Source organism: Scophthalmus maximus, chromosome 17 (genome assembly GCF_022379125.1).
Source record: "Scophthalmus maximus strain ysfricsl-2021 chromosome 17, ASM2237912v1, whole genome shotgun sequence".
Taxonomy (NCBI): Eukaryota; Metazoa; Chordata; class Actinopteri; order Pleuronectiformes; family Scophthalmidae; genus Scophthalmus; species Scophthalmus maximus.
The window spans coordinates 14,581,133-14,604,869 of NC_061531.1; the positions used below are offsets into that span (position 1 = coordinate 14,581,133).

At 44.8% G+C, this 23,737-nt stretch overlaps 2 protein-coding genes across 3 annotated transcripts; both read right to left on the reverse strand.

Moving 5' to 3' along the window:
- Positions 1 to 1,094: 1,094 nt before the first annotated feature.
- Positions 1,095 to 3,689, reverse strand: gper1 (G protein-coupled estrogen receptor 1). Its single transcript, XM_035615300.2, has one exon. The coding sequence runs from the start codon at positions 3,156 to 3,158 to the stop codon at positions 2,052 to 2,054; it is 1,107 nt and encodes a 368-aa protein (XP_035471193.1). The 5' UTR covers positions 3,159 to 3,689; the 3' UTR covers positions 1,095 to 2,051.
- Positions 3,690 to 11,416: 7,727 nt separating this feature from the next.
- gpr146 (G protein-coupled receptor 146) lies at positions 11,417 to 22,715 on the reverse strand. 2 transcript variants are annotated; one of them, XM_035615641.2, is made up of 3 exons: positions 22,544 to 22,692; positions 22,296 to 22,388; positions 11,417 to 15,822 (listed from the first exon to the last, which is right to left on the reverse strand). In XM_035615641.2, the coding sequence occupies exon 3, from the start codon at positions 15,779 to 15,781 to the stop codon at positions 14,780 to 14,782; it is 1,002 nt and encodes a 333-aa protein (XP_035471534.2). In that variant the 5' UTR covers positions 15,782 to 15,822; positions 22,296 to 22,388; positions 22,544 to 22,692; the 3' UTR covers positions 11,417 to 14,779. The 2 variants fall into 2 exon arrangements, 1 of the variants encoding a protein (XP_035471534.2); XR_004785983.2 differs by lacking the exon at positions 11,417 to 15,822 and adding an exon at positions 18,970 to 21,067 and having other exon boundaries at positions 22,296 to 22,715.
- Positions 22,716 to 23,737: the final 1,022 nt, after the last annotated feature.

Genomic DNA, 23,737 nt, shown 5'->3' on the forward strand with positions numbered 1-23,737 from the left:
CCGACGAACGAGCTTCAAACCTTGGTGTGGCCGCGTTTCTGTGCTCTTTGAGTCCATACTAAACAAAGCCTCTGTGTCTTTAACATCCCTAATGCACAGAACCTGTTGTACATGATACTGTACAGTGATTTGGTTTTGCAAAAAAAACAAATGACAACCTTTTGGGACCCTGTTCTATTCCAGCGTAGACAGATAAGCACTATTGAATTGACAGAAGATAGTGCAATATTACAGAAAAATAATTAGTTCGTCCTGATAGGGTCAACAAACCACAATGCTGTAAAACTTTATGACAGGTTTCAGAGAACCTCTCCTCTGAGGCCTATGCAATTCCAAAATTTTTGCACTGCTCCCATGTAGCCTGGTGATGTGCATTACATTAACGTGTGGTGTGGATGTGCTGATGAGCGTCTTTGTTCTGCCAAATGCAACTAAATCATATTGCGTTGACATACTTAAAGAGAGTCCACATGTCCAGTGATGGCTTTGTGGATGTGTCTGATGTCATTTGTTTGATTTCAGTTTTTATTCTTGTGATTAAAAAAAAAAAAAGTAGATAAAAATAGGCCAAAAATGTGCAGATAAAGAATGTTGCAGGCCCATTTCTTATGCCTATACGTTTCGCCAATGTTGTCTATCAGCGTAATGTTAAGACGGCGAATGAACGGAAGATTGAAGCGGCTTCACCTTATCATCATTGAATGATGTGTTTACCCACTCTCATCCCCTCCAGGCAAAAACAACACCTGCCTCTTTGCTCTATCATCACACTAACGGGAACTGACAGGTGGGGTAATAACTCATCCATGTTTGAAATGAGCACTCACTGATTCCCGCATTACCCCCAACATATCAATCTCACAAAAACTGTGTCATATATATATATATATATATATATATATATATATATATATATATATATATATATATATATATATATATATATATATATATATATATATATATACATATAAATATATAACTCATCTCACAATTTGACTTTGACCAGAATGTTCAGAACAACAAGTAAGAAATGAAGGGTGCAGCTACATTACCTGTTATCTATTCCATACTGTATTTGAAGTCGACAACTTTCACTTTATATTTCTAGAAAATGTGACATTTTCTTTATTCCTTAAAAAATAAAAACAAATACATTTGTGAACATTTGTTTGCATTGTCCTCTGATTGTTTGGTTTTCATGTAATGCCATTTTCTTTTCCATTACAAGAAAAAAGGGGGTAACTGAAAAGTACAAAGAAACTGGTTTTGTATATTATTTGAAGAGGTGCAATGAGAAGCAGGTCAGTTTGTTCCTTAACTGTGGGATCCTACATTTTTAAAGACGTGTTTCTGCTTTGATACTCGACTTTTATTTCTATCATCATTTTGTTGATATGGATTGCAAGTATGTTTTGAGTATCTGGAAAAATATATTTCTTATCATCATATGGATTCAAACTGAAATCACCTTTCTCTTGCATCTGGAATCGACTGCCTCATTGGATTTTATATGATGCAGTATTTCCTATATAAGCATGTTGATGCAGCTGTGATGCAGCCTTTGCTATTTCTACCACACACCCAGAAAACGTTCTGGAAGATTTGTATCCGAGTTCACCCATGTAAAATGTTCCATTATTGTCTGTCTTTCACACTGTTACACTGTTCTCTTCACCTATCCATCAGTTACCACAGGCTGGGGAGGGAATAACACACCGAATCCAATTCAAGAAAACAGTCCAACATGCAGATAAACATGGAAAATCACTTTAAGTACTGTATGTGTGCATTGTTGTCTACTTCGAAAGATACACACATCAAGTCATTTTCAATCCTCTGAGTGCACATTCCCGGTGCTTTTGTGTTTTTGTTCAGAAAGTGAGCAGGTGGACTGAGATACTGGTACAATAATGAGGCAAAGCTAATCAACAGTTGAAAGAAAGCTGAGGTAATGTTTCACCCTAGTTGATATGAAGATTCTTTTTTCTTTTTTTTTAAAGCATATTTTGTGGATTTGGTTTCAAAACAATTGTCCCTCCTCTTAGCGGTCACACCTCTGACACCACACTCCTGACCGGGAGGTGTAAATCAAGGCTGTGGCGGCAGAAGCGGTTCACCACCGACCAGCTGGCCTTCTGCTTGATGAAGAGACGCAGCTTGTCTCTGAAGGTTTCGCCTAGAAAACTGTAGATAATGGGGTTGAGGCAGCTGTTGGAGAAAGCTGCCAGGTTAACAATGTGCCCCGCGAGCGGATAGTCATGCCACAGGGTGGTAGCAGTCCTCTGCGACGGGTCAGCTGTGCCCTGCAGCAGCTGGATGCTGATGAAGACGTTCTCTGGCAGCCAGCAGATGAAGAACACCAGCACCACCACCACGATCATGCGCAGGGCCTTCTGCCGCCGTGGCCACAATCCACGGTGCTTCTGGGACCTCATGAGGATGCGTCCGATCAGAGAGTAGCACAGACCAATGATGGTGAAGGGCACCAGAAAGCCAATGGTCACCTCCAGCCACTGGATCTCAAAGACGTTGGCAAAGCAAAAGTGCACCTCGCCCCTGTGCTGGGTCTGCACAATGGTGAAGGGGAGCAGGGTGGCCAGGATGGAGGCCATCCAGATGAGGCCACAGCTGAGCTTGGCGTGCTGCATAGTCCTCAGTGGGCTGCTGCTCATGGAGTTAGCCAAGGCGATGTAGCGGTCAAAGCTCATCCACGTGAGAAAGAAGATGCTGCTGTACATGTTGACCTGCAGGAAAAGGGACATGAAGGTGCAGAGGACGGCGTAGTCGTAATACTTCTCGTTCAGATTGAAGACCTCGATGAGGGAATCGGCCACCAGGATGAGGTCAGCCACCGCCAGGTTGACAAAGTAGAGGTCGGGGATGGTCATCTTCTCTCGGTGGTTCAGGTTCACCACTAGGATTAGAATGTTGCCAATAAATCCAATGGGGAAAAGGAGGATTGTGTACAGACAGGAAAGGAAGAGACCAATTGTGTAAGATTGGTATTTGTCTGAGTGTTCAATCAGGTCCGTGGTGTTGTATTCATATGAAGAGTTCAGTCGTTCTGTCCTGTTAACGAATATCCAGACCAAAGCAGTTGTCTGCACTTCCATACTGACTGCGGTTGGACCGTCTTGAATCATCATAGGCCACATGTAAATCACCTGTAGCTGCTACATCATCAGACCGTGCTGGTTCCCACTTATGTCTCTTTAAAGGGCAAATCATCTATGCTGCGTTGACATGCTGACACAAGTCAGGTGAGCGGGGCAAAAACAACTACGGCTTGTTTGACCCCATGCTGTCGTCAAGGCTCAACTAGCAAAATATTCCAGACACTCGAGGGAAGCACCTCCATGTCTCAAAAACAACGTTGTCCTTTTTTAATCTGAGGACTCGCATTGTTCTCCACTGTACCAAACCGTTGGCCTGAGCATTAAAAAAGGTGGTTTTCCTTCTCCTCTTTTGAGTCATACGATTTGAGCGGTGCTTTGTCTCTCCAAGTACACGAGCATCTTTATTCAGCGAGCCTTGGCCAGAGACGCTACTGCTGTGACACCTGAGCTGTGGAGACGAGAGAGGGAGAAGAAGAAGAAGAAGAAGAAGAAGAAAACAGATGATGAAAGACACTATTAGGTGTAAAGACTTGAAAAGCAACAAACAGCATTCATGTTGTATACAATATCAAATTAAACTGCAAAAGCAGCATTGTACATGTCTGTAAATCGGCTAAAATCTTAAGTACGGAACCAATGTGTCGACTTTTTGGTTTTTTCTACTGCGGCTCAAAATGGATGGCACACACTATGTAAGCACATTAACATTCAAACCTCAGACTTAAACAGATGCATTGAAATCCCTTCTTAGAAATCCTCAGCCAATCTGAGCTCACTCATACCAGACTTGATGACTATTAATTGCTGGGAGGGGGGGGGGGGGGAAATATTTGCCTTTAAAATTTAACAAACCTCTGAATCTCTGCGTTTGTGTGTTGTTGGCTCCAGTCGACACACACCACCCTCATTATTTTGAATGTATGTATCAGATAAATATATGAACTATCCCGCTTGGTTGACCATCAGGAGGCCCCCAAAATCCCCGACTTTCCCTGGTTGTAGAAAGACTGTGCTTTTGTCGGCAAACACGACTGACACACACTCCCAGACCTTTGAGTTTTACTCCGACCAGAGTAAACAGTTTGCAATATTAATGCTTTCTCATTAAGAACAGTCTTCACGGCAGTAGTTCAGCACATGTACAACATAAGTACATGTGGATAAAATCATGTATAGACAAGAAAATATTACAGACAAAATGTCTACTGTATATATTCGTCTTATCTTGAAGACATGCATCTCAACTACCCTTTTGTAATACTCTTGGATATTTTGGAACAGAATTAAATACTTTCAAAAACAGTTATTTTTGTTCTGAGCATGTTCAAATTTTTAAATATATTTATTCTTTTCTTTTTAAACCAATGTCTGAGAGATCATGTAAACATTCTCTCTGACAAACTACAGTCAGCCATCACAGACATGTAATGGAAGATGATAAAGCTTCATGAAGGATCATCCAACCGGATTCACAAAACATGAGGGAATGCCACAAAACAAAATGCAACAGATGCCACATTAACTGTAAAGTGATAAATAAGTCCATAAGATTGAATGTATCAGCCTTAATTTTACTGTTGACCGTCCTTGTTCTAATTACAAACGAAAAAAAGACATAGAGCACAACATCATAATCACAGCACAAGCACTTACTTGGGAAAATGTGGGATTTGTTGCTCCTCCATGCTTGTCTGGTGCTTGAAGTCAGAGAGCCAGCGGTTCCTAAGTCCCATGTCCGAGCTTCTCTTCTGCACCACCTGCTGTTTGGCCCAACCCTGTCTGGACAAGGAGAGGAGGGCGGGAGAGACAGAGACGCAAGAGATGATCTGTCACCCAAGCATTGTCACCGTGCTCCATCACATTCCCTTTTCTGTGCCTCTTTCCTTTTTCTGTGTGTGTGTGTGTGTGTGTGTGTGCTGTTTGTGAGTCGAGGTGGCCACTGAGCGTCTGCAAAGATCCCAAGACCCGAACTGCCCCGATGGCGATTTCAAAAGACGAAAGGAAAGAAAAGTTTGGACAGTAAAGACGAACCCGGTTGTGTTGTTATGGAAACCTCTTCTTTTTCCTTTTTTTTTGCTGTACAGTATTTGTTCACCTGGTTTATGTGCCTCCTACTCTTGAGGGCCGTGTAAACACACTGCACACAGAAGCTTTCTCAGTTTTTCCATCAATATGTTGGTAAAATAGTTTTCCTACTCATCTGTATCAATTATTGATTTCCCACATACAACGAGACACTCGAAGCCTTGCTCATTTAATGTTCATTCTCAATGTTACAATTACGTTTAGGTTCAGGCTGAGAAAGCTGAGTGAGCCTTCACTCTCAATAAGAGGGAAACAGAACAGGCCCTTTGCTCCTGGGCAAGGAGTAACATGAACATAATTTGAACTAATCTATGTGTCCAAATTGTGACTATGGAGACTATTTGATATGTTGGTGGCTAGTGTAGTGATTCTCTGGATGGATAAACTGCAGATGCCTTCAATAATTACAGACATACAATGACCATCTGTTACAAAAAAAGCTTTATGATAGGGTTGATTTAATTGATTCCTTCATAATCTACTGAGATAACAGGCCTCTTATTTACGGCAACATATTAGTATGCAGCTGCAAAGAGGAAATATCTTTGTCATCCTCATTATAAAATTGGGTTTGTGTTCCGTGACAGTGACATGTTGAGTTTGCCTCCAAAAGACAGAAAGAAAAAAAAAAAAGACTAGGAGTTTCTCACAAGGTTGGGAAGGTCACTTCATCCAGACACAGCCAGAGGGGAGAGAAAAGCCAAGGCCAAGGCTGGAGCCCTGCCCGGACGGATGGGGTTGCAGCTACGACTTCAGGGTTTATGAATGTGACACGAGCAACAATCGAGAGCCAGCGGAGTGAGTGTCACATGTACATGAGCACCACACTTTTGCTCATACCAAATAATATCAAACTGGTATGTCTATTACTTCATAAAATGTTGATAAGTGAAGTGATACCCGCTACCCGCCAGGACTCTGAAGCGTGCAGGAAAGAGCAGAGCAGATCCCTCCCACCCCGGACACAAACTTTTTGAAATGCTCCCCTCATCAACAAGGCCCGGGACCCCCACTGACACCTCCCTTCCTTCCCCATGGACATAACACGTTATATTAACGTAATCCGCCACACACACATTTCACCTGTGACCCCGATATTTATTGTAAATTCATTGTAAATAGTGTGAATTTGATTTGATTTGATATTATTTTATTCTATATTCTTTTTCTAATTCTGTGTATATATGTTGACTGCTAAATGCACCTTAATAACACCAAAAAAAATCCTTGTATGTAACCTGTTACTTACATGGCAATAAAACTGATTCTGATTCTGATTCTGGAACAGAAAGACAACTCCGATGCTCCCCTACAGGTGCTGTATATCTAGTAAACCCTTGCAACCATACATTCAACATGTCAATGTTGTGCTAATGTAGTATTTAGCAAGCCTGCATGCCCACAGTCCCAACATATTGTTGTTGTTGCATGTTTTGGTTGAGCTATAATCATGTTTTGTGGCCTACAGTAGACAAACTGGGACTAGGCAATCCCTTTCTAAGGGGGTTTGCTGGTGACGAAACCATGTTGTGTTGACCTCCACATCATGCGTGGATGGTCCAGTCCTGTTTGTGGTTGTTTTTAATGCTGTTGATGCTCACAGGTATAGCTCTCAGGACATGTGGCGAGCAAGGCAAAGGAGGACTGAGAGTGGGAAAACTGTTGTGTGGAGTGAGTCAGTGACTTAAAGGATCACAATCTCCGGAAAAGTCGAGTCGTTGAAGCATTTAAGAATAAAGGGGGCTTCATCGCGGGGAAGCAGAGTGCCTCCTGCTGTTTTGAGTGCAGATGGCACCCAGCCTCACGTCTTGGAGACACTGAGGTTGGCAGCCAGGAAATGGAGCAGCGGAGCAGCAGCGATGGTCCGAAGGAGCAGACGGGGTCAGTCCGGCAGCTGGTGGCCCTGCTGGGACAAACAAGTTGGTCGTTTTTTTTTGACAGGAGAGGGGACAGACGAGAACAATTTCTGCGGGTTGGAAGCAAGCGGGGTTTTTTTTTGTCGTTTTTTAGAAAGTCAGCTCAGTGGCCGAGACAGAGAAAGGGAAGAGAAGAAAGTTCAAGAGGTCATATAGAAAGTTAGACTCGAGCGATAATTCACATGACTTCACACACGTAAGTGGAAAGTGGGGATGTACAGTAGAGATCAGTCCAGCGTGCATATTGCATATTCACCTGCACAGTGATGACATGAAATATGACCGAGATGATGAAGTGTTACTCAAATTAAGGGAGCACCGAAGATAGATCTTACGACACATTCAGTCAAATATACAATACTGTATGTGATTATGTGACACCAAGGACTTATTTCTCATGAAAGACACAAAGGAGGCCAGAGAGAGGAGTTGGGACTTTTACAGAGTCCAGGATTTCTGCAGGTTAGAAAGGTCGTCCACGGAAACTGATTAAGAAAGGGTAACATAAGGTTAAGTAAACAGTGAGCCTCGTCTGGACAATGTACTTTTCTAAGAGTGGAGCTGGAATTATGTTTGAAAAGAGAGGTTGGTATAAACCACTTGAAGAAATAGTTCAATGTGCTGCAGCATAAGAGAAAAATACTCATAGTGATTGTTTGTTCTGTTTTCTGTCTTTTTTCTGTCAGATTTTATCCAGCACATCATCTCCTATCTTCCAGTCTAGACTCAGCTTTGGCATTTTTCATGATCTCTGTGCTCTGAATTTAAATACTGGGCTTCAGCTACTTCCTCCGTGTGACCTTTTTCCAACGACATCAATTTGCTCAGGGCGGTGAGAGAGGATGCAGTCCCTGTCCACGACCACTGGGGGGCCCACTTGGCATAAACAGTGAATCATGTTCGGGCAAGATGAAGGAAAATCACAATGCACAAGCTCTGGATGAGGGAAATGACTGATGTGGTCATGAGGCTGGTTTTCTGCACCGAAAAAATAACACGCGCGGGGTGAAAACATTGATGTGAATCTCTGCCTCTAAGACTTTCAAAGAGGCCGAGGGGTAAATAATCAAATTGTACGGCGAATGACAGGGATAATCCAACCGTTCCCTTGGTCTCGGTCTTGTTATTATCATAGCCATGGAATCCTTCCATAAGTGTAAAAACATACTATTACAATAACTTTATTGTTTTCGAGTAAGAAAAGGGAGGAACGACGAGACTTCCCACCCAGTCACATCTAATGAACGAGACAACATTACCAGGGTTATTAATGGCAAGTTGCGGGGTTTAACTGCTTGTGGTTGGGGGAGTGAAAGTGGGAGGTCCAATGTGGGAGGGAGGGTACAACACCCCCATCTGCCTCCACTTACCAGTCTCATGTGCTTCTGGCTCCAGCCCACCATCCACCGCAGCCACAACCGCAACCTCGAGATGGAACATCCTGCACAGTCCAGCTCCTCTGCACAGCGTCCAGGGCCGTGTTTGATATTAAGCTGATGCTGGGATTTTATTGTTAGTGTTTTTAACATTTTCTTTTTCTTTTCTTTTTTATTCTCTGCTCTCCTTTTGGAAGAGCGCCAGCCAAGAGGTGCAGGGAGGGAAGGAAGGGTGGATTGCTTTCCCAAGCATCGGCCCTGGTCCACTTGCATCCCCGAGACCTGAAGTCACGTTGTGGGTCTTCCTCAACAACAATCAGTTCAAATGTTTTGAACCTGTTTTTATCAGCGTCACTACTCCCGGTGGTCTTTTCTGTTTGATCCCATCGTACCTTCCTCGCATTTAAGAACTTCCCCTCCTCCCTTTTCCTGTGTTTACTGAGGACGAAAATCCGGTGCTCTTTGATTTCTGTTGCACAAATTTATTTCATGAACATTGTCCATTTTCTACTAAAACCCGCTAAATGTTGTTCCCCTCTTTACATCTTCGCAGGCCACGTGTGAGGAAAACTGCGGTGTTCCAGGGGTTGTGTGTGAATTCTGGTCGACAGCCAGGTAAAACATTCGAGGCCGCAAGCCAACTGTTCTCACTACATAGGTGGTCTGCTGTTCGACGGTGTGTGTGTGTGTGTGTGTGTGTGTGTGTGTGTGTGTGTGTGCGACTGGAGTTGACCCTCATACTTTGGGTCGGGCTTGAACCTCAAAAGGAGAAAAACAACATTAAGCCTAATGTAGCGTATTAAAAACTGTGCTATGTCAGCGTTACCCTGATCCCCCGACAGAGTACGCTTCTCACACCGTGAGAAGAGGAAAACAGTGGTGAGACATCGAGTATGACACACAGATCAGTTTGAGATGCTCAGTTTCATTGCATTATTGCTAAAATTGTGTTAAAAAAAAAAAGTTAATTAGATAAATTCATTTTACTTATGTTTATTATTCAGTTAGGGGGTTAGGGAATATGTAGACATAAGGACTTGCTTTAATGTGATGTCGTCTTTGAATATTGTCTTTTTATACAGATATGTGACCTGAAAAGCGTATTATTGTTGGAATGCTGATTTTAATTGTCTGCGATTTGTATGTTTTTGTGAAAGCACTTTGTGAAGCCACTTCTGAAAGGTGCTGTATAAATACAATTATGATTCATTTTTACAAATAAGACTGCAGTTAGCTTAGCTCAGAGGAAACCGCTAGCTTGACTCCAACGGTTGCCTGGCAACTGCTTTGGACATAAACCTCCATGGAAATGACGAGGCTTTTTTTTAAAGTTCCGGGTGAAACTGATTCGATTTCACGTGCGAATCAGTTTCATTTCAAGATGCCGCAGGGTTTTTCTCTCACGAGAGCAGCCGACGAGTCGAGCCCTCACCGAAGGTCAAAGGATGTGTGTTTGAATGTCGGTTGACTCCCACCCACTGAAAGATATCGAGAACAAATTAGTGTTGGAGACTGTGAGACGCGGGGGAGGGGGAGGGGAGGTCACGCAGGGGTCACCGAGAAGGAAAGTTTCCTGTTCGCACATTTCTTTCTTCTTTGAAGCTGGTATTGATGTGCTGCTTGCTGATGTACTGTATGCATCCAATGAAGACGTCTTGAACTCCTAGACTCTAGATTTCCCTTTTGCTGATGGACGAAGTTTCCAATTAGCTGCTGTCCAGACACGGGAGTCATAACTTTGTCGAAATGTCGACCGGAAAGCAGCGTATTCCCCCCCCCACAATATTGAACCGCAGTAGTGCGCCGCAGCAGAAACCAGTCGCGAACACAAACACGGGCGCGTGGAACATTTTCACTCATGTTTGTTTCTGTTCCCCTGAAGGGACATCCGTCCAATGTTTACCCAGTTCAGTTTTTTGGTCTCTACCAAATGCGGAGGGGAAATATCCGGCTCTTCGTCGCCATAACGGCACGTTACGCACACGTACGCGCCCAAGTTCCCATTTGCTATCTTGGAGACTCTTATGAGGGTCTGTGCTTCTCTTCCTCTTCCTCTTCCTCTCTTCCATGCCCCGCTTGTGTCAAGTGGGACATGGAGCTGAGTGGTGAAGCGCACATTCTTGAGGGCCCCCTTCCTGAAAGTTGGTACCTTACGTGGTCCGTTACCTTTTGAGACTTCTGTCATTATTTTCCTCTTGCATCACTGACTTCCTGCTCTTTAAAAAAACTAAAGAAACAACACACGAACACACTATAAATTGACTACGCGAGTGAGCGATCTCACTGATGGACCGTGTCTTTTCTGTGTGTTCTTCGCTTGAGCCAACAGCGTCGAGTCGCTCACAGCGCCCTTGAAACTCTGGTCCTCAGAGGGGGGGAAACCATGACAACCGTGTTCAATTCACTCCATTATCATATCGTTTCCAGATGAAGTACATATAATGCAAGACTTCCCCTTTCCTCCTGCTGGACCTATCACGTGTGGCTCTGGAGATTGAGTTAATACATAAACTATGTTGCAGTACATTGTTGTTATTGTTGTAGTTTCTTGTCTGTAAAAAAAAAAAGAAAAAATGAACGGCGGCCCATAGTTTGCATTCTGCCGACTGAACCTTGGCCGTTTGTTGAGCCTTAATTGTAACTCGTTACACAAAAACGTCATCTCTTTTTTTCCCGCAGGCGGCTCTGTGCGCAGCTCCGCTATCAGATGCAGCCAACACAACATTGTTTTCATTGTGAACAGCGGCAGTAATGGACTGTGGGACCCACCGAGGACAAAACAATTCCCCCAAGGCCCGATGCGCTGCTACGCTTCCCAGTCTGAGTGTCACGGTTAAAAGGGCCGAGTGGAGAAAATAAAACAGCAACTCTGCCGCCAACGGTGTGGCGAGCAGGAGAAACGGAAGCGGCGACATCCATGTTTGGTTTATTGTTTTAATCAGTCTTTGACACAGTTGAATAGATCACTTACAGAATCTAGATATATATATCTCTCAGAAAAAAAAAATACTGTGGTGTTGTTTTTCTTTTGAAAGGAGCATGGTGCCCCCCTGTACAATATATACACATTACATTTACACTCGCATACGCAGTCACAAAAGTGCCACATCAGAAAGTGGACTCATCCGGACCCTTGAGGTGTTCTGCCGTTCAAACAGCCAGAATTCTCCGGCATACATTCGAAAACTCGAGAACTTTGAAGGGGTGTTTTCACACTCGGGCCTGTTTCGGCAATCGGACTCAACTCTGTGATTATCACTCCAATTTCCTTGCAATGATGTGGAGAGCACGGCCCCTCTGAAACAACAAACCAAACCCAGACAAGACACGCAGGCAGACAGAGCTCTCGTCAGAGTTGGGTGTGATTTGAAACCCTCTCTGATCAAGCTCCGTTTGCCCGTTGTGAATATCGTGCAGTCAGTCAATTTTGCGGTGGCTGCTAATTATTACCTCAACCACGAGGTATTTATCTGAGGTCACTTTGCGAGATATTTCAAAAAACGGTGTGGTGGCTTTTAGTGGAATTTGGTGAAAAGTTAGAGCATACATTAAAAAACTGGTTAGAATCGGAAGTTGAAAGCCAGGCTATCTTGACATACCTGCGTTCATTCTTAAGGGTTTGGTGTCATTGTGTCCAAATTTCCCTAAAGGTGGCGCTGCAGCGACACGGTGCAGTTAAATGGTCCTAACTTTAAATTCAGCTTTTCTCCAAAAATCACCACGATTGTCACTCACTGTCTGTCGTTTGACTCAGACTGAAACTCCCGAAACCTATTAAACCTCTTCTTCATCAAAATGACACCTTTTTTTGAAAGTCTCCAGTGTGACGTGTTTTCGTGACATTACAGTAAGACTGAGTTTTTTTATCCGTGTTTCCGCCATAAAAATACCAATGGAAAACATGCTCGTGTCAAATAATGATTAAATAGGAAACATTCTGTTCGCTATAATTCAAGTGTTACATTTGGACCTATTGGTTAAATAATAGACCAACTGAAGGAGTGATGCTTGAATATGGACCGTTACACGTGTCCTACTGTTTGACTCCCAACCTTCAATGAACAGTAAGCATTTGGACTTTGAACTGAGTTCAAATAATGATTAACTGTGTCACAATACTAGATTTTTTTCTTTTAAATGGGGCAATAGATACTGTAGCGCAAAATGTAAACACAGCTTCAGTGGAAAACAAACACTTCCTGCTGACTGATTATGAATACACGTAAATGTTGTCGGGGCTATGGAGCAGAAAATAAATTAATGGGACTGTAGCAGAATCCTAGAGACAAAATATTCCTGGCATGTGGGATGTTTGAAAAAAATAAATAGTATGTGTGCATGTGCTTATACAGTATAATCTTAATGATAACTTCATATATGTATGACGAGCATTAAATCACTGTCCAAACCTTGACATTTCTACAGCCAAAGCCAAGCACAGTTGTTTACCCGAAGACGTCAATTTCAAAGTTATTTACCGTTTGTCGTTGTCTGTGAGTGGGAGTTACAGTAACGGTAACACCTGGCTGGTGTGTCTGTTCACAGGATGATTGATAAACTGGCCCCTCTTCATTCTGAAAAACAAATTGAAAATACAACCAGATTGATGCAGTGATGCACAGACCTCAGGCAAGAAACATAACTGGGGGTTAATCTCTATTAAGTGTTGTCCTTTCACTTAGAGGCCAAGTAGCGTGGCCAATAACCTGCACCTTGCATCGACGCAGCTGAGCAGCATTACAGTTCAAACTCTCCCCCCGCGTCAAACGCGCTGTTTGCAGGTGCTTGGCAGGCGAGTCTTTCACACTTTAGTTTTATTGGATGGTGACCCAGTCCGGCTGCATATTTCCCAAAACATCCCAACCAATCGTTAAGAGTGCGCGGCATTCAGGGAATGCACATTCCGCCTCCTCGGGGTCCCCACTGACCCCGCGTGACACTCGCAACATGCATGACTCGCGCGGAGCCAAAACACGCACTCAGCGAATCGCCAAGTGAGCCGAGGCCGTGCGAGGCGGTTTTGAAGTGCGTGTGGTTCAAACAGGTGGTGTGATTTCAGCAGAGATCACGAGAGGTATACCGGTTACGTCTGAACCCTGAATGCGAGCTTCACATAAGCATTTCCGTGTAGATCTGTGTGACTTCGTGGTGACGGTGGTGGTGGTGGTGTGTGTGTGTGTGTGTGTGTGTACTATTTATCTTCTCCTACTTGTTGTGGAGCTTGACATTTGCAAGAATAATCTCTTCCTGCCTCAAAACTCTCAAATCTACAACGTCTCTTCAGACCAGCACCTACTGATAGCTACAGGGTAGCGCTGGTGTCAATAAAGAAAAAAATGAAGCTACAATAATCCAGTATTGTTGTACTTGTACACCTTTGAAATGCAAAAAAAAAAATGTTACGCCGAAATCCCTCTCCGCACGTTTAAGTGAAAGGACAATTCTGCTCTGCAAAGGCAGAGCTGTCCTCTCATTTCAGTGATCGAGGGCCTCTAGCTCCAGGGTAGCAGACAGTGCTGTTCACCGGCGGCGCCGAGTGTTGCGCTTTGAAATGTTCACACGCACACGCACACACACACACACACACACACACACACACACACACACACACACACACACACACACACACACACACAATGTGAGTTCATTAGCTGTGGTGGGTCGCTGATTCACGCGCCACCATCCATCAACGCAGGAGTTTTCTCTTTAGAAACTAAATAGCTTGGCAATCTCTTGATGATTAAAGTTTATAGCTGGCTGGTTCTGTGTGTGTGTGTTTGTGTGTGTGGGGATAGTGCTGGAGGGAAAAGGCTAAGATTAAAAAAAAAATAAAAATCACATCTGATAGCATATTTGAGACTTTACAGTGAAATTCAGGCAGTCATGCACTCGCACACTTGTCAGCACCAAACCACTGAACGCAGAAAAACATCCGGCGCAAAGGCGTAGTGATTGGAAGTCCCTCGCAAACAGGATAGTTTGTCAGTGTTATTGGCTGATGGCGCTCAAATTTACTGCCCTGAAAGTAGAAGCCCAGGTATCTTAGTGGAGAGCTCTACTCTGTGATGGGAAATAACAGCACTTAGTGGTTTTTTTGCTCCGGTAGATCAGATCAAGTTTTTGGATGGTGACAGGGAATTCCACAGGCGGCTCCTAACACAGTCCAGAGCAGCGAGGGAGCCCGGCGAGATAGTGGCTCTGCAGAGGGTGGAGGGGCGGGTGGAGTAAGTGCCGGCTCGGCCATGAGGAGGGAACGGGGGAGTGGGAGGGGGCGTCGCCGGTCTCACGTCACCACCCGCTGCACTGTCGAGTGTTCGTGAGGGCACGACTGGTCTCCGCAGCGCAGCCTCCTGAGCAGCCGCCGGAGCTTGTTGGAGAAGTTTTTGTTCATCTGCCTGTACATGAGCGGCATGGCGAAACTGCTGGAGAACGCCAGCAGCTTGGACACGAACCTCAAGAAGTAATAGGTAGGTAGGTAATATGCGCTGCTAACGTAGCCCGGCGCCCCAGCCACAGTGTGCACCAACAGGGTCATGTAGTACGGGGTCCACAGTACGAACTGCACACAGACCGAGGCCAGCAGCAGCCTGTGGATGGATGGGTCCAACCGAGCGGAGTCCTGATCCAGAGGCGTGGACTCCTTTCGGATGCGCAGGATGAGCACAAAGGCGTAAAGGACGGCCACGGCTGGGACCACGTAGCCGATGAACATCATGATGGCGTCGGCCGCCTCCTTGTTCTGCATTTTCGAGCACTCCACCATCTTGGTGGAGATGTGGTTGCACACGTAGAAGAGCAGCGAGGAGAAGCTGGTGAGCACCGCGCCGCCCCAGATGAACCCGCACACATGTTTGGTGTTGTACACGCTGGACATGTACGTGCGCGGCAGCGCCCGCTCTATGTAGTAGTCCAGACTGAGCAGCGTGGTGGAGTACATGATGACCAGCGACGAGATGTTGAAGAGGATGAGCAGGGTGATGTAGACCTCGTTGTTGTACTCCCACGCGTGCCAGCGGGTGAAGGTGGAGCTCAGCAGCTCCACGGGCGCCACCAGGTTGAGCACGATGCCCGCGATGGCCATGTTGACGAAGTAGACGTCCGGCATGGTCATGGACACCTTGTTGGAGAGGTTGACCACGACCAGCAGCACGTTGTAGCACAGGCCCAGCGGGAAGCACACCAGGAGGTAGATGAGGGAGAAGACTGACAGGATGAGGCCAAAGTCCTGGCAGAGCCGGAGGTCCACGCTGGCGTCCGTCGCATTGTAAACCATGCAGATCCACATCGCTGGGCTCTGACACCGGTCACGCTCTCTCAACAGGTCGACTGCGGGAAGGGAGAAGTTTAGTTAGTGCACTGATGGCAAACGTCCAAAAAAATGCAGAAGTACTCTAATCAGAGGTGGAGGATGCTGACAAAATCATAATGATGTTTTAGTATTTTTCATTATTAAAAATAAAGCAATGATTTGTGTCGGATTGATGTGGCTTTGATCACCAATCAGTTTCATAACTGTTCAAAACATCAAACCGTGTACTGTATATGCCATTGTGTGTGTTCCTGTAATTCAGCCTTGGAGGTCATGTGGAAAAATAGAAATATCACAATCATGACAAAAAAAAAAAATCACGTTGGAGAACTCATGTGGACATTTTATGTAGAAGTCTATGTGTGTGTGTGTGCTCTCTGTACTTTGCCTGGCTGCAGGATTCAATCCTGCCTGTTATTGGTTTCTGTGCTCGACAGAAGAGCGAGCGAGGTCTTGACACACAAACACGTCAGCCACGGCTCGGCTATTATGTCCCGGGTAACGCTGTTAATTTCACTCCACTGCATCTGACTGGCCGAGTACGAACGCCTCACAATGTCGCTGCCACAGAGTTTCAGCCGCTAGCTCGGCCCCCAAAACCCACCGTTTCTTCCCTCGTCGAGAGCCAAATGAGGCCCTTGTCCTGAAGGAAGAATACAAAACTGTGTTTGTTTCACGCCTCTGCAAGATTTCTCTGCCTCTCTCTATCTCTGTGTCTCTGCCGCAGTCACGTGCAGGGCCACCGCCGCCTGCATTAGAGCCGCCCTTGTGCTTTGCACACGGTCAAGTGGCAAGATAAAGAGGAACACCGCTTTGGTGCCCTTACTCTGAGTAAAAGCATTTGCACCTTCTGTTCAGGTTACTGCCAAAGTTGACCAGGGGGTTGAGCATGTGGTGATGGGTAGATTTACAAAGAGTGAAATGTGAAGCAGGCTTCTTGGCGAGGGAGGTCAGTGAGGGCCGAGCCGAGGGGCTGGCAGTTCAGGGCAAGGTCAAAGAAAAACGACCAGGCGCACCTCAGGAGCCTTTTGTGTGTCAAGGCTGCTGGGGGCTGCGAGATCTCAAACAGTTATGTAACGCTCTCTTTGCATAATTTACTCAGGTCATTTTAAATGAATTATTCAAATTTCTTTGGTCAAGGAAAGGGAAGATGACAGCGTTGCGACGATCAGTCACCCAAGAGGCTTCATTTCCTCAGTGACTCATTCTCAAGAACTGCTTCGAAAAAGAAAGTGAAAAAATTCACAAGAACATAGATGTCGTCAATCTTTGCTGAATTTTCTGGAAACCCCCCCCCCCACACACACACACACAAGAAAAACAAACCAAACAATACGCTGGAAGGAAGGCAGTTTTGTTTTCCTGGAGGGTGAGCAACGATGCCAGTAAAGGGGAAACATTCCTCCGTTCACTTACGTAACTCCACTACAGAGGGACTGTTTTGGCCTTATGCCGCAGACACAGACGCACAAGGGCCCAGTCCCTCCTCTATACTACTCCGATCGGCTGTAATGACACTATAGTGGCGGCTGGAGCTCAGAGCTGGACTGGAGCGGGATCAGGAGGAAGGAAGTGTAGTGTTACTCTTGACAGAAAAGAAAAAGGAAAAGAAGAAAAACTGTCAATCCCAGAAAGGGAGCACTGGTCGGCCCCTCTTGTAAACAATGTCTCTCTGACATTAGCAGCAAGGTGACTCGTTGACTAAAGAACAGACAAAAGCACATAATCACACATAATCTGATTTGAAGAGAAGTCGGTTCTCCCTTCACAACCTTCAACCACCTCTCATCACCTAAAGAGAAAATGACTTGAGGAGACGTTGGCCATTATTAAAGGGAGCTCGGGGCTTTGCGGTCGGCCGTCCCCATTCATTAGCACCTGCTGTATACAGACATGTCAGCCACCCTTTCATTATCACGTTGGCTCACTGTGCAGCTTCCGACAGCTGAAGGGCATCTCATAGTTCTGCATATGAAGGAGTTTATATGAATGGGGTTCTGGTGAGTGTTTAATTACTGTTAAACTGCAGCCGGGGTTCGTTTCCAACGACGTCTGAACACGCAGATTCGCCCGAAATCGAGACTTCACACCAAGTATGACAGACGCTCGCTAAGCTGTAACTGAATCAAGCCTCCTTTTCTGTTTCTTGAGTTCCTGTTTCCTGTGCCTGCAACCGACGAGATAAGCGTCGTATCTGATTCACGAGCTCGACAGCGACAGAACAGTGATGTAGCACAGACAAAGAGCACCACATGGCCTTTTTAATGCATACTGGATTGAAGGTAAATAGTGGAAACGGAAAACCTTAAGGCATAAATTTGATATTATTTACACCTATTTTGTTTCACGCTTCACGACTGACGAACCATCGGTCCCTTTTATGCTTAAAGATAATTAACGCTCCACCCGGATTTCACTCATTAAACATTGGAGAAACAAGTCAAGGCATAGTTGCCACTTTTAGCCAACACCTGGTAGATAGGATATAGATAGCTAGCTAGCTAAGTATGTAGGTAGGTAGGTACTGTAGGTAGATAGGTACTTTGGGTAGGTAGGTGGGTACTGTAGGTAGATGGGTACTTCAGGTAGGTAGGTAGGTACTATAGGTAGATAGGTACAGTAGGTAGATAGGTACTTTAGGTAGGTAGGTACTGTAGGTAGATAGGTACTGTAGGAAGATAGGTACTTTAGGTAGGTAGGTAGGTACTGTAGGTAGATAGGTACTTTAGGCAGGTAGGTAGGTAGGTACTGTAGGTAGATAGGTACTTTAGGTAGGTAGGTAGGTAGGTACTGTAGGTAGATAGGTACTTTAGGTAGGTAGGTACTGTAGGTAGATGGGTACTTTAGGTAGGTAGGTAGGTACTATAGGTAGATAGGTACAGTAGGTAGATAGGTACTTTAGGTAGGTAGGTAGGTACTGTAGGTAGATAGGTACTGTAGGTAGATAGGTACTTTAGGTAGGTAGGTAGGTACTGTAGGTAGATAGGTACTTTAGGTAGGTAGGTAGGTAGGTAGGTAGGTACTGTAGGTAGATAGGTACTTTAGGTAGGTAGGTAGGTAGGTACTGTAGGTAGATAGGTACGTTAGGTAGGTACTGTAGGTAGATAGGTACTTTAGGTAGGTAGGTAGGTAGGTAGGTGGGTACTGTAGGTAGATAGGTACTTTAGGTAGGCAGGTACTGTAAGTAGGTAGGTACTGCAGGTAGTCAGGGACTGTAGGTAGATAGGTAGGTAGATAGATGTACTTTAAATGTCCAAATTATGGTGTTACAGCAGCAAGGCACCCAACACACCAAGTTTAAGGAACATAAATATAAAGGATGTACATACTATTTGTGCAAGTATGTACAATTATTAACGTGTAACTGCACAATTGCTGTATATATACATATATTTAAAGTGTGTTTTATATTTCAAATCAGGTTAACCTTGTAAACAACCACCACTATTAGATTGTGCCTCTACTCTCAACAACTTGTACTCTTGCTCTTGTCAAAGTCATTGCACTTTCGCTCTGCACATTTTTTGCCAGCAGCCTGTGATAATGAAATCTCTAGTTTTCCACTCAGCTGAGGGAGAAAAAGAAAAAATACAGGGGAGGTGGAAGAAAATGTCTACCCCTGACTTGGAGGCGCCACACACACAGTCGCACACACAGTATATGAGCGATGTCAGTTTTAATTCAAAGTAATGAGCACCATTACAGTTGTCAAGACAACAGATGGGCGGTGAGAAGGTAAGAGACGCCCCATTCACATGGGCAAAACAACAGGCTGTTTTTATTTTTTATTACAGCATGCATAATAACAAAAGCATGAGGAATTCATAGTTGTATCATTGCCTTTCTTTTCAAGTGCATAAATCAGTTTTTATAGTTTATCAGGTATATAAACATTGCTGTCGTTGTTACTGAAATAATCTATCATAAAGGAATAAGAAAAATAGCAGTATAGTTGCAGGTCTTGCAGCTACGTACAAAATACTGGTATGTCCTGATATTAAGAGATGTCAGATGAAAATGTTTTTCTCTTTTGTGGATTGTTTTTGGTCCTGTTGCCCAGTCCTGTTACCCTCTATTAATTATGCACACAGACATTTGTACACATCTTTTATTGTAGGTTTTCATATGAGATAATAAAACCTAGGGGGAAGATGGTTGCTCCTCTTAAAGGTACGTCAAGTAAAGCTACATGAGAGAATATAAGCCCATGACTTTGACTGCAGTCACAGACTGGGTTAAACCCCGTCTGAACTTTTTGCGCCACTCCATGTCAGATGCAGTTAAGTTGAATACTCCCAGGGGGGGAGGCCCTGCTTCAGCATGCTCTCAGCCCTACCAAACACGATCTCGCACGAGTGACGCCGCCCACATGCTTTGACGTCTCCGCGTTTTGCGGCCAGATATCACGGGCCCGATGGGAGTAGTGTGACATACTGGGCCCACACCCCTCATATACCCTTACTGGAATTTACAGGCGCTTCTCAGAAAAGTACTGAGTGATGTCACATGATTCGCTGCTCATGTCTGCGGCAGTGCGCCGTGGAGCAGCAGCCGAAGCACAACAGAAAGAATATATGATCGCACAAGATCACACATCGTGACATTTTGTTGGGCGGAATCTTCTGGCACTTCATAATATGTAATTCAAAACCTGCCTAAAAAAACACAAGACTACCTCACTGCTGCATGAGAGGCCAATAAGATGTGAATCACTCATTTACAGACGATCCTAAATCTCTCCTGCATGGTTTTGGTGATCTCCTCAGCTGCCTATTATTCTTGGAAAGTGAACCGTTAACTAAGAGCATGGAGCTGGGATCTGGCGCCAGGTGTAAATACATAACATTTAGCAAAATCAAAAAAAATACTAGGCTCTCAGTGGTTATTAAAATACCTGACACTGACTCAGATTCTGTTTTACATAACGCAGAACTTTTTTTCCAAAACATCAGTAGTCCCAACTGGCCTGACACGCAGTCACAGTGGGGCAACACAGATCAAGCATCTACCTGTTCGGCACTAAAAGCTGCCACTCTACAAATCAACACCAACAGAAAAAAGTCCAAACTTTTGATGATTTGGTTCACTCGCAGCTGCTGCACAGAGGACGTGATGATGCAACTGTACATCACATTTGCTTTGGAAAACGGGTATTTCCTCACATCATTCACAAACTCGAGTAACGGACTTTGGGTCAAGCGCGAGTCACGGACGCTATAGGCAGAGAGGCCCCCTCCTCCTCAGCTCCTTTCCGGCAACACGCTGTCACAGGCATCAACACAAGAGTCAGAGTTCAACGGTCAGCACAAAGCAGGCTTACTGTCATTAAGCGCACCACACACACACACACACACACACACACACACAGACAAACACACACACACACACACACACACACACACACACAGACAGACACACACACACACACACCCTCTCTCTCCCACAAAAACAAGTGCAAAGCCAATAACTCAAGAAGCATTTCATTTGGTGAGAGGAGGAAAGACTTACACTCTGAGCACTCAAACAGCAAGTCACTCAGCTTATTATTACCACAAAGTCAGATGGATGTAAATGGCTGTCATACATATTAACATATAACATCTCATTATTACTAGTGCTGCATCGTCTTCATTATAGCCAGGATCTGAATAATGACAGTGATGATGCACATAAACATCTGTTATTAAAAAGTGTCTTGGAAAAAAGCTTCATTCATCAAATCAAAGATGTCTAGTAGTGTCGAAAAACCACTTGGTGAAAAAAGAAAACTCGATGTGTTCAAGTATCTTTGAATCAAATATTGGTATTAACACTTCTGAATCATGAGATACTCATCACTCATCAGTGGCCGGAAAAGTCGATCATCTGTAATAAACATCAACAGACTGCACCGGGGTGGTGACATCCCGTTAGGTGGGCACAGTCTGCCTCAACTTACAAAAAAAATGAAAAAATGTAAAACAACTTTAATTTTGAATTAGTCACGGAGGAGCTTTTTTTGACCTCAGAATTTTACCTGACACAACTTGAAGACACCTGATCCCGTGAGAAAACGTCTTCAGGTGCTGCCATAGAACCGTGAAGGTTGGGAAAACAATACAGCAGCTTCCCAGGCTCTATTATTGTTATTATTATTATTATTATTATTATTATTATTATGGTGGTGGACACATTGTCTCTCCATCACGGAGCAGATCGTGGATCGCTGTCACCATCACATTCTACAATTTCTGCGACTATTTGTCGGGCAAAAAAACCCCTGAAGCCCCCTCTGACTCAGACTCTGTCCTCCTCCTCCGCAGCGCGTAAAAGTTCAAACCTTTTCACACCTTTTTTTCTTCTTCTGTAAAAGCTGCTGTGATATTCACTGCAATAAAACAACAACAACAACAACAATCCTTTTTTCTCTTTCTGCAGAAACAGAACTGTTTGTCGGAGAGAGAGAGAGAGAGAGAGAGAGAGAGAGAGAGAGAGAAGCGCGTAAACTCACCAGATACGCACGGACTTGGCTCGGGGACAAACCTACGGAGGCATCGGGTCCGGATGAAGCGTTTCCACGGGCATTCTGTCTCAGTCGCTGCGTCTGACAAACAGACATCCTCAATTCAATTCATAAATAGAAATGAAATGGGAAACACGCGCGTCCAGCCCCCCCACCAGCCCCCCAACGAAAACGACGCGCGGCGACAGAATTAAAACCGCGCAACGTTTCGCCGCATTTCTTTTCTCTCCGCTCACTTCGCTTCACTTCATCTTTCAACTTTCCGGGACGAGGAGGCTTGTTCTGCAGAAGGGGGCCGTCCGTCGCAGACTTTACTACTGCTGCCGGAGCCGCGGAGCCCCGCACTGTGTACACACGTGACCCTCCCCCACCTCGCCGCAGCTCCACGGTCGCGAGGCCCCGAATGGGACCGGTTCTCTGCTCTGATTGGACGAGGGGGGGCCGGGCGGGGAGGTGGGGACCGAGGGGGTAGACCCACCCTATCCCCGCCCCCCCCCCCCGGCCCCCCCCTCACCCATAAACACTCAAACCCTGCCTCCTCCTGTAAACTCTTGCTGCAGGGGTGGTAGGTTATTCATAGACATCTCTATCATAGGAAAGACAAATGTTTCAACAATCACTTAAACAATGATTTTTTTTTTTGCTTTTTCTTTTTCAGTCTGTTTGTAGAAAAAAAAACAACCTTTAGATATAAACACTCACTGTATTCAAAACAAATGGATGTAGACTCGGTCCGGGAAGCCAGTGCTTCAAACCTGTATTCTCTGGAATGACCAGCAGAGGGCGACTCCCCTGGTCGCAAATATACATGTCAGACTTTCTATAGAAGGTCTATGAGGAAAGTACCCCATTTCTCACGTGAATTATAAAGTACACATTTTCCTGAGGAGTTTATCGTCTCAGGCGCTACAGTTTCAAGTCTTTGTCCATACAGCAGGATGTTCATTTATTCAAATTTTGGTCCCATTCAGAGTCAAAGAGATGATAGAGCGCGGTTTGTTTGTGTGTTTGTGTGTGATTGACAGCTTATACCTTCCAATCGGTGCATGGTTACAGGTGTGGGTGGACGAGCTCTCAGTCAGGCACAGGCACACACACCCCGCTCTTCCAAACATGGTTACTTCTCGCTTTATAAAACCAAGACGGTGCCGGCCGAAATACTGAACTCGAGGCTTCGTGCGGCATTTTGAATGGGCGGCGTCACGGGCAGGTGCAAATGTCATGTTGCTGTGTCCTCTTCCACTGTGGCGGTTCATCTTAGGCAAACGCTTTTTTGTGGAACAAACCTTCGTTTACCTAGCATAACCTGTCTCTGGGGCCTTCAGACCCACTTTGACCCTGCATTTAAAAAAAACGAAATGACAAAAAAACAGCGCCCTCGCCACAGTGGCCAATCAAGCACATGCAAGTGCACATTCACTGACTATTGC

Bases quoted from the DNA above. Each gene is read 5' to 3' on its own strand.
- gper1 (XM_035615300.2), bottom strand. From the start codon at position 3,158: ATGTGGCCTATGATGATTCAAGACGGTCCAACCGCAGTCAGTATGGAA.
- gpr146 (XM_035615641.2), bottom strand. From the start codon at position 15,781: ATGTGGATCTGCATGGTTTACAATGCGACGGACGCCAGCGTGGACCTC.